General features: G+C 52.9%; 1 protein-coding gene across 1 annotated transcript in view; it reads right to left on the reverse strand.

The window, feature by feature from the left end:
* FIBCD1 (fibrinogen C domain containing 1) overlaps positions 1 to 7,759 on the reverse strand; it is a 36,310-nt gene extending 28,551 nt beyond the window's left edge. Inside the window, exon 1 of the mRNA XM_006834990.1 lies at positions 7,688 to 7,759. Coding sequence (XP_006835053.1) covers positions 7,688 to 7,759 — 72 coding nt within the window. The remainder of the gene's footprint in view (positions 1 to 7,687) is intronic.
* Positions 7,760 to 11,016: the final 3,257 nt, after the last annotated feature.

The following is an 11,016-nucleotide window of genomic DNA, read 5'->3' on the forward strand; positions in this document are numbered from 1 at the left end:
ATCTTTTAGTGAATTCGTATTTTAAAGCACTTGGAGCCAAGCCTGGCACGTTGCACGTGTGCAGTAAATATTAGCGGTTTTTATTATCTAATGATCAATGTGTACAGTGTATCTGGAAGGGACTTTTTTCCCCCCATCCAAAGTGTTATTTCTGTGTGTCTTTGATGCTGGAGTGCACCTTCTCTTTTTTTACATTTTCACAAAATCGACTTTGGGGAACACCTTACACTTGCCATTGGCAGCCTTGTTTCTGTCTTCAAGACATATAAAATACTGATGCTTCTTACATCATTGCACCTCACTACTGAGAAAACACGGCCAAGCACACAGCTTCTCCCATAAATTCAAACTCTACAAGTCTGTCCTGAATCTCCTATTTGGCACCAAAGGAGGATGGGAGTATGAAGTGGAGGTGGTGGAGAAGCAGACTCCTGAGAACAAAAGGTCCCTTTTCCTTGTCCTGTCTTGGCAGTGATGGTACCCCTTGGTTCAGTATTCCATTCCTGGTTGATACTGAGGCCACACATCAGTATCAACCAATTTACTCCAACCAGACCAGACATGTTTCAGTCCCCTTAGTTGGCTATGCATTTGTTTCCCTTTGCCTGGAGTATCTCCCTTCCCATGTTCCCCTGCCACAAGCCCTACTTGGTCTCCCCCTTCAGTTCTCAGTCGAGACATGACATCACCTCTTCCAGGAAGCCTTCCATGACTGTCTCATCATCCTTTCCCCCAACTTGTGAAGGACTCCTCCTCTGGGCTCTCACATCCCTCTATGCTTCACACTAGTGGTGCTTATCAAGACTGATAGTCACTGACTTTTACTTTATTCATTCATTAACCATCCATTCGATATTCACTGGGTCTCATCATGGACCAGTCTCTAGGTCAGTCTCTGAGGATGTAGCTAGCCATGGATAAGCCAGATCTGACTCCTGATTTAGGGGAGTTCATAGCCCCTGGACTATGTCTCGAAGCCTCTTATTGAGCTAAGAGAACTCTGATGAAAGCTGTAGACTTGATTTCTGAAGACTAGAGGCTAGTGCATCCCAGGTCCAAGAAACTAGGCCAAAACTGTGAATCCCTCTAGGGATGGTGGGTATTGTCCTGCTCACCACCTGGCTCACCACACAGGTGTTCCTGATGGCTGTTTGCTGGGAGGAAGGAATAAAGGGAAAGAGGAAGGGCAGATGGACCAGATCATGTTTCTACGATGATGCACTTGCTATGGTAGAAGGTTCATGATCCTGCTAAGTCCAGGATTCCCAGGCAGAGTCAGTCACCTTTGACTGGGTGTCCAGATGACACGGTATGGAATGAAGGCTGCCCCACACCTCCAACCACCGTAGGTCAGCAGCTTCACATTGTTGCTATTTTTTACTGTGTTCCCACCACTAAAATCTCCCAAACGGTTATGCTTGAAGCTGAATTCATTTTACAGATGGGGACACTGAGGCTCAGAGAACGGAAGACCTTTTCCCAAGCTCACAGGGGGAGCCGGTGATAGAGCCAGCACTCAAACCCAGGGTTGGGTGACTCCAGAATCATGCCGATCGATGCCAGGGTCTGCCTGCTGAGCTATCCTACAATGTTCTCTCTCCTGCCTAAGGTATGACTGAGGTTTGAGTGACAAATCTCTGTGTCAGCAAGTCCCTGTTGCGTCTGATCCCCAGGTACATCCAATGGGAGAGACACCTTGCCCCGAGCAAGCAGCTCTGAGTGCATCCTCAGACTGCGTGGATTAAGGTCCCCTGGCTGGAGAGGCTGAGGTTGACCTGGAAGCATGGCCAGAAACTCCCTTCTCTGTGTCCAGGATGCCAGCCCTGTGAGTTACCCAGGAGTAGAGGCAGAGGGTCATGAAGGGGAGAGGGACTGGGAAGCAGCAGGGGGTCTGTGGAGGGCCAGGCGGGTGAGCCAGAGATGACAAAGCTTCGAGATGAAACAGGCCACTCAGCAGAGGAGAATTAGTCTTTGGAGACCACCTTAAAGATGAAGTACTGTTCGCTTTTATAGGCTGTCTTTTACGTGCCTTGCAAAGAAATCTGTCCATGATAATAAGGTTGGGGGGCGGTCTTTCTGGTTTGTAGCCCAACTGAGTCTGCTTAGGGGCTGGAGCTTATTAATCGGCCTTCAGCCTCAGCAGAGTGAAATACACAGCTTGGGGTCTTGAGGAGGTGGAGAAGGCACATGAAATGCCCCGCCTCGCCTCCTCAGGACGGAAGACTGGGAAGGTATTTCCAGGCAGTGTGGCATGAGAGGAGTCAGGAGACTGGGGTTCAAGACCCACTTCTGCCACTCACCCCCTGCCTGAACTCCCTACTGGAGGCACCTGACTTTGTTTTGTAGGTGACCCCTAGTGCCTGGCCCAAAGAAACCGTGGCTGTGGAAAGGAGAAGGTGGGCTTGTGACAGGGTGCAGGCAGAAGGCAGGCAGCCTCAGATGGGCCTCAGTGACTGGACCCTGGGGATCTGGCAAAGGAAAGAAGGGCCCAGAGGAAGAGACACTGGTGCCCTGCTAAACAGTCCTGTCCAGCCCCACATCCTCTCCTTTCTAAGGGAACTGGATAGCAGAACTCCCCTGGGTGGACTGAGAGATCAAACTCCTTGAACTAAAGTGGGAAGAAGAAAGTCTCCTCCTGCTACCAGCTTTGAGTGGGCTGCCCTCAAGATTTGAACCAGGTGTGGGCGGAGCCACTCACCTTCCTAGTTTGTCTTCCAGGAGTGCCCCAGCCAAGGCAGGACAGCTGCTTATCAAGACAGAAACACATCTTGGGGCTTTGGGCTGGAAAACCAAGGGACCCAGGCAGGGACTCTCTGGCACTAAGCCTTGGTCATGGCCTGAAGAATCAGTGGGGGAGGGTGGGTACCAGCTCCTGCCTTAATCCAATGCCCCTGGGAGGCTCCTCATCTTCCCTGGAAAAATGGTCCAAACCTGATTCAACTCTGAGCCCTTGGGCCCCAGCAGAAGGTCCTGGGAAACCCCTTAGAGTGAGGGGCTGGCTGTTCTGCTCAAAATCCTGGGGTCCTAGGGACTGAGGGGGGAGGGTCTGCAGGTCTCTGAGGACCTGTCCCACTGGGCCTTTTTAATAGAACCGATGCTTAGGGACATCCGAAGCCTTAGGTCCTGGGAGACCTAGTGGAAGGTGTGCAAAGGGACACAAAGATGGAGTCCTCTCATCCTCCAGGGACTACTTGCTCTGGGCCATTTCGGAGGAGTCTTGTCTCCTAGATGTTTTCTGTGAGGATCTTGTCTACCACCGCCCCACCATAGTGCTTGGCCTCCTGAATGGCTTAGTTGGACCTCCTGCCTACAAACCAGGCATCTCTGCCCCCAAGTCTGAGCCTCACTGAGTTTCTCAATATGGGGATGGCCCCAACACCTACTAGCTACCCCTCCAAAGTCAGGTACCTCCCTGGATACTCCTGCTGCACCCCCACACCCAGTCACTTGGCTATATCCACTCCACTTCCTTCAATTCTATGTCCCACATGAACCTAGGCTCCCCAGATCCTGCACTAGTCCCAGGTCCCCATCATCTGCCTCTAAATCATTTCTACCGTTTCCCTGCTGGTCCAGCCTTTGGTATTGCCTCCCAAGGATGTCAACCCATTCTTCAGTGGGCAGCTAAGGGCCTTTCCTAAAAGCAGAGCAGACCAGGACACTGTCCAGCTCAAGGCTCTGCTCAGCCCCTAGGCTTAAGTCCAGCCGTAGTCTCCCCAACACCAGCCTCACTTCTTGTAGTCTCCCCCTCCCCATTGCCTAGTTCTCGCCTCTTGTCTTGGCCTCCTTTCATTTCCCCAACATCCCTTGGTCTCCCTCAAGGACAGACTTGGCACATTCTCTCCCCCAGGACTCCTTCACCCAATCTCACTATGGCTGAGGTTAGAAATCACCTCCCCCAGGAAGCCTTTTATGTACCCTGCTCTCCTCCCCAAGCTGGGCTTCTGGCCTCCCATCCCTCCCATCATCCCATCACAGTCCACACCACTGAGCTAGACACTCGGGAAACACCGAATGAAGGAAAGAGTTCTTGGCTCTGTTTCCATATTTCATGACTAGTTGGTGACCTCAATGCAAACCACAGGGACAAGGGAAAAGAGGCATATATCTTTTTTCTTTATAACACCCATCATGGTTTGTAATAATATCTGACTTGTGAGTTTGTTTCCCCCGTGAGATTGTAAGTTCCTTGAAGCAAAGACCACATCCTACAAGGCTAACACTGTATCTCCTAGCTGAAGGTGTTGTTGCTGTTAACCACTGAGTCGGTTCTGAGGCTGTAAATATTTATGGGAGCAGAAAGCTTCATCCTTCTCCCATGGAGAGGCTGGTGGGCTCCACAAATAACTTAAGATAGGGACTCAATAATTGAATGAATTAAATATAGCAGGGATTTAGGTTAGACATCAGGGAAAACTTCCCAATGAGGAAAAAAAAATATTTCCGGAATGTTTTAAGACATTTCCAATGTATCAGAGCACACTGGTTGGGATGAGTGGTCTTGAACCACTAAGGTCACCTTCCTGTGGGGTAGATTACTCACAAACAAGGCAGTCCTGGAGGAGGTGTTGACTGAATTATTCCTTCCCCATTCTTGGGGATAAGAAGAATTATGTCTATTTCTGGATCCTTTCATCTAAGCAACTCCAAACTCCTGATAAATATCACTTTGCTGTCATCTCTCTGCCCCAAGGTCCCTGCAGGTGGAGAAGGGACATTCCAATGAAGTCCAGCCACTCGTCCAAGGTCACCACCCAGCAATGGAGAGCCGAAGCTAGACAGGTTGGGACGGAGCAGCCCAAGGCAGGCCAAGGAGAAGCAGCAATGGGAAGCAGAGCCTTCTTGGCAGTGGTGCTGTGAGTATCCCAAGAACCACGTAGTCCTGATGCCAGAGCCTCTCCTTGCAAATTACATAAGGCAGGCTGGGTAGAGGAAGGACAGCCAGCCTCGCTTCCTGTATCTTCCCACACTTTCCCACAAAGGCATGGGTCCTGGCTCCAGTGCTTAGCCTTGGTTTTCTCATCTGCTAAATGGGTTAATCAGCCTACCACCAACCTCTCACAGTAGTTGTGACAAAGAAATGACAAATGTGGATATGTGACCAACTGGTACCCAAAGTGGGGCACTGGTCTTTACTCCCCTAGAGGAAGTGCCTCATTAAAGAAGCTAGCCTGGTCCTTCCTCTGAGAGCTGGCTGGTTGTATCAGTCTTTCCCTGATAGTGCAAGGAGAGACCAGCATATAGGCAGCCTGTGAAAGGGGACAGGATGCTTTGTTCAAAAAACTATCTTCCTCACAGATGATGCACCGTGCTTTATAATTTGCAAAACACACCAGAATTTCCCTTGATCCTCATAACAGCCCCTGTGAAGTGAAGAGGAGCAGGGATTGATATTTCTATTTTATAGGCCCAAGCCCAGAGACAGAGCATTAATAACCTACCCAGAGTCACACAGCATGTTAATAGCTGAAGGGGAAGAGAAGGTGGGGCCCAAGAAAGGGTTGGTACAAAGGGGGCCAGGATACGAAAGGCTCTCTTTCCTCTCATCTGAAGCTTCAAACAAACTTGAGATTGATACAGCAAACAGCCCACCTAATGCTGGGTCACCAGGGAGTGGGAAAGGAAGTTGGTATTTGATATTGGCCCAGGCCACTGGAGCCACAGCTCTTGGACACTTCTGATACCAGAGGCTTGTGTCCCCGTGGCAGTTGGAATCTGTGCCCCCAGGAGTTTCAGAGACTGGACCTAACCCAAGAAGTCTTAAAGCCACGTTTCAAACAGATCCCTCAGAAGTCACCTTTCCTTTAGAGAAAGCTGGGCTACTGATTTCTCTTCTGAAGCTCCTCCTGGCCAGGGGGACTCAGTTCAGCAAATAACCCTCAGCTCTCTACCTAAGCGCATGGAAGGTCTGGGACCTGGGTCCTGCAGGAGATCCAGAGATGAGCATGTGTCCAAAAGGAACTCCAAATGGAGGAAAGGGCTCAGACTAGGGGACAAGGCAATAAGATAAAGGCATAGATTAAACTCTTCAGAGACTCTGGGGCACAGACCCCAGACATCAGGAAAGGTTTCCCCAAGGATTTGAGCTGGGTTTCTCTCATTGAAAGTGTGTGTGTCTGTGTGTGTGTGTGTGTGTGTGTGTGTGTGTGCAGTCTCCAACAGAACGAGGAAAGGTCTGGAGGTGGGACAGTCTGATGTTGGGGAATCAGTACATTTAAGGTGACTAATGGGAAGGGAGCATGGGCCAGGTGAGGGACAGCCTTGAATGATGAATCCAGGAGTTAGGATTGCCCTAACTAAGGGAGAATAACATTTTCAGCTAGGGGCGACTTGTTATTATTTGGGACGTGATTCTGCTCCTGTAAAGATTTCCAAACCTAGGAAACCTACACAGGGTTGCTATGAGTCGGAAACAACTTGATGACAGTGAGTTGGTGGTTTTGTTGGATTTGAAGTGGAGGGGAAACAAACTGTTCCTGGAAGACTTAGGGAGAGGCTTGGGTTCAGACCCAGGTTGGAATCCTAGCTCTCCTGCTAATTTGCTGACATGGGCACATCACATCCTTTGACCTTTGGTCATGAGCTTGTGAATCTTTGCCTAGTTTCGGGCTGCTTTGGGAAGAGAGGTGTTGCGTGGGGGCTGGGGAAGGGCTTTATAAACTGTAGAAGGCTGAGCCCCACACATAAGCATGTCACTCCAGAAAGAATGTACATGTTGTTGCTCCAGAGAGTAAGGGGAGCTAAGCCCCTCCTGCCTCTGCAAACTCGAGCTGTTCCTTCCCCAATGACATCTGTCCGGGAGAATTTTAAAATTTAAAACGGGCAGTCCCACTATTGCTTCTTCTTGGCGAGCAGGGCCTCCTCATTTTGCCTGCTTGCCCCAGTTCCCTGGCAAGTGGCCTGGGGCAATCCCTTCACTTCAGGTTCTTTTCTCCAGCACTCTCTCTGGCCAGCCTGGCTCTCTGCCCTCACCCCTTCTGAGACACAGCCCTAGGCACTCTCCAAGCCCCACTCCTACTCCTCCGCCCCAGAAGAGGCAGCAGGAAGTGTGGAACCAACCAGCCCTAGAGCGCACAGACCCGAGTTCATATCCCAGCGGAGCGAATTGGCCTCAGGCAGGAGCCAACCCTCTCCGAGTCTCCCTTTCCTTGACCGTGAGAGTCATAATACGCAGCGCCTAACACGAGACGAATATTTATTGATCTCTCCTGCATATGGGGAGGAGGGGCACCCTGGCTAAAACCTGAGGATTCTAAGATTCAGGGTGTCAGGTGCTGGTCCTGAAGCTCAGGTTAACCCGCGCCAGCGCCTCGCGTACGTAGGGCGCGTCCACAGTGGATACTTAGTAAGTGCTTACTATGTCCATTATAGAGGTGAGGAAAAAAAAGATTCATCAAGGAGTGTCATTCGTCTGTGGTCACACAGATGGGCCAGTCTCACATTCCTCTCCCCTCCGCACACGCGTCCACCAGGGGTCTCTACTGGGGGCGCCGCCCCACCCATACCCCGAGTTCAAGCCTCCGTAAGGGGAGGAAGACCAGACAGCGCCCGTCCTGGGCCTCCCGAGCCTCCAAGGGTGCGCCCCAAACTCCAGTCCCCGCGCTCGGTGCCCGCCCTGCGCGTTGGGGCGGCCATAGCCTAGCCAGCCGCGCCGGCCCATTTCCCCAAGCCCCGGGCCCGCGCGTACCTGCGGCTTCTCGCGCGGTCCGTCCTCAAGTTGGGAAGCGCCGCCCATGGTCTTCCACCGGTCGTTGACCATCTTCCGGCAGCACTGGTGGGAGCGCAGGGCAAGGCGCGCCGCTGCAGAGTGCAAAAGCGCCGAGGTGGGCGCGGGCTCAGGGCGGCCCGGACGTGCGGGCACGCGGGTGCGGGTGTGTGAGTGCGCCGGTGTGTGCGCGGCTGTGAGTGCTGGTGGGAGCGGGAGCGCGAGAGCCACCGGCTGCCCGCCCGCTGAACGCTCGCGCGGTGCGCCGTCCCGGTTCTCCGCTCCCGCGCCTCCCTCTGCGCGTTCCTCTTCCTTCCTCTCTCTTCTCTCCCTCCTCCCTGCCTCTCAATCTTGAGGTCTTTTTTTTTGTCTCGGACTCTCTTTGCCTTTTATTTCTCTCCCAGTCTACCCACCACACACACACACCCGAGGACTGAGAGTTAAACACCACTTTCAACAGGGTCAGGATAGAAGAACATGGACCCCAGAACACTGGGGCAGCCCGGGAGGGAAGCAAACAGCCGTTGGCAGCCCGGCTTTCGCTGGCTCGGGGGAAGGATTTGAAACCCCAGGCGACGCCCCTGCACAAACTTCCTTCGGAGCCGGACACGCAAAACTCACCGCGCGCCAGGGATGGGGAGGGGGTGGTGCTGGGACGAACCCCTTGGTCTCTCCCGCAGGGCCGTCGGGAGTCTCCCGGGGACGGACGCTTGGTTCCTCTTGACTCCCTAGGGATCAGGGCGCAGGGCCTACTGGGAGACTTAATCTAGAAAGAGGAGTAGGGAATGGAGGGGGAGTGGAGGCACGCCCCGTGCGGGTATCCGAGGTCTGGGTCCCGATCCCGGGACAAGTGCGCAGCCCCAGGGAATCTTCTCCCTCCGGGACCCAACTCTGACAGCAGACTGGCCTGCGTCCGTAGACCTATGCCGTAGTGCACCGAGAGTGACAGCTCGCCTGAGGCTTCCCAGCCTAGCCCGCTAGCTGACTGAATTGAGGATCCCCTATCCGCCGCTGCGGTCGCGAGTACGAGCCGCTCCGCGCTCTGTCCGCGCTCCCGGCCAATCGCCCGCGCTCCCCAGGCGCGCTTCGCGCCTCCTCAGCCCCCACCTCCTCCTCGGCCTTGAAGAGGAGGGATTTGTGCCGGGAGGGGGTTCTTAGTTGCCCCCTCCCACCTGCAGTACTTTTTAAAGCATTTAATCCGCCCGGAACAGCCTTCGGAGGTAATTGACAAAGTCCTTAATCTGCGCTGTTAACAAGCTGCTATTGTGGTTTCTGACCAGGAAGCCCCCACACCGCCCGACGCCGCGTACCGAGCAGACTTCTCCGCCCCCGCTCCTTGCTGCTGGCCCCTATCTTCTTCTCGCTCCCCCAGTTCCAAATCAGACACCCCCATCCTCCATCCCCCCGCTTCTCCCCAAAGCCGTTTTCCGACTCCCGGGGCGCATTGGCCCGCCACACTGTTCCCTGGCACCGCCTTAGTCTCTCCCCCACCGGCTGCCAGTCTGCCGCCCCATCTTCTTGCTTCTCCCAGGCCCTTTTTGGCCCTGCACTGCCGGTGGTTTGGCTGGGGGAGGAAGGTGGTGGTTGTTGTTGTCAGGTGCCATCGAGTCGGAACCGACTCATGGCGACCCCATGCACAGCAGAAGGATCCTGGGCCAACCTCACTACCGCTGCTACACTTGAGTCCATCAATGATGCCACCTGGCCAATCCATCTCGTTAGGGGTCTTCCTCTTTTTCTCTGACCCTCCACCTTACCCAGCACGACATCCTTCTCCAGCGACTGTTTCCTCCGGACAATATGTCCAAAGTATGAGAGACGAAGCTTAGCCATCCTGGCCTCCAAGGAGCACTCTGGCTGCACTTTTTCCAAACAGATCTATTGGTTCTTTTAGCAGTCCATGGCACTTTCAGTATTCTCCTCCAACACCACAACTCAAAGACATCAATTCTTCTACAATCTTCCTTATTCACTGTCCAGCTTTAGCATCCATATGAGGTTATTGAAAACACCATGGCCTGGGTCAGGCGCACCTTAGTCCTCAAGCTGACATCTCTGCTCTTCAACACTTTAAAAAGTTCCTGTGCAGCAGATTTGCCCAATGCAATACGTTGTCTGATCTCTTGACTGCTGCTTCCCTAAGCGAGTGTTGATAGTTGGGGGAGGAAGGTAACTTGCCTAAACTCGTTGGGTCCAGCCTTGAGCCAGGCGCTGGAGGCAGGGAACTCCGAGCCCCATGCACCCTGAGGAAGCTGTCACCACCTGCTAGATGTTCTGTTCACCACTCTCCAGCTGTGTGTACAAAGCCTCTCTCCCCTCTCCTGCCTGACTCACCTCCCTCATCTGCAGCCCCAGTTCAGCTGCCCTCATGGGAGTGCCTGGGGTTGGGGCAGAGGAGGGCACTGTCTAGCTAGCAGTCAGAAGACTTAGGTCCTTACTCTCCTCTTTCCTAAACTGAAGGACCCTCATGCTTTGGCAGAGGAAGGTGAAAAACACACTTTCCTGGCTCTGTAGCCTGGGGCAAGAGGCTGGCCCTCTCTGAGGCTCAGTTTCTCCATGTAAGGGCTTTTTGCCAGGTCAAACCACTCAGCACAGTGCTGAGGTAAGGTAAGAGCTTAAACTTTCCAACTATGAATTGCTGTGTGACCTTGAGCCGATTTCATGGCCTCTCCGAGACTCAGTTTCCTCCTGGAACAAAAAAAATGAGCTGTGAGGTTGGCAGGTTCCTGCCCACTTTGAGAAGCAAGCATGTGACCTTGAAACTGCAAGGTTGTGACCTTGAGACTGCAAGGTGTGGGGGACAGGATGAAAATTCCAAATATGTCTATGTACACCCAAAAGATTGCCCTCTACCCCTATCTTAGAAAGATTACAGTCTACATGGGTGCGCCCTGTGCTGAGGATCCAGGGAGGTGATACTAAGGGTCAGCAGAGGTCCAGTGTGTTTTGCTCCAGGGTGGTCAGGGAAGGCATTCCGGAGATGGGATGCCTATCTGAATGGACAGGAAAAAGGCATGTCAGTTGTGAGGCTGCAAAGCAAAGGCAGAGATGGAGAATAGTAGTGTGTAAGGCTGATGTGGTGTTTACATGCCGTGGAGTTGGTTCTGACTCATATCAACCCTGTACAGGGTTTCCAAGGATGTAAATCATTATGGGAGCAGAAAGCCTCATCTTTCTTCCACGGAACAGCTGGTGGTTTCAAACTACTGATCCTGAGGTTAGCAGCCCGGTTCATTTGTAACCATCACGCTACCAGAGCTCCTTGTAAGGCTGATGGCAGGGTGCAAACAGGAAGATTCTCTGGAGGATCT

This window comes from Chrysochloris asiatica, unplaced genomic scaffold (genome assembly GCF_000296735.1).
Source record: "Chrysochloris asiatica unplaced genomic scaffold, ChrAsi1.0 scaffold00014, whole genome shotgun sequence".
Lineage (NCBI taxonomy): Eukaryota > Metazoa > Chordata > Mammalia > Afrosoricida > Chrysochloridae > Chrysochloris > Chrysochloris asiatica.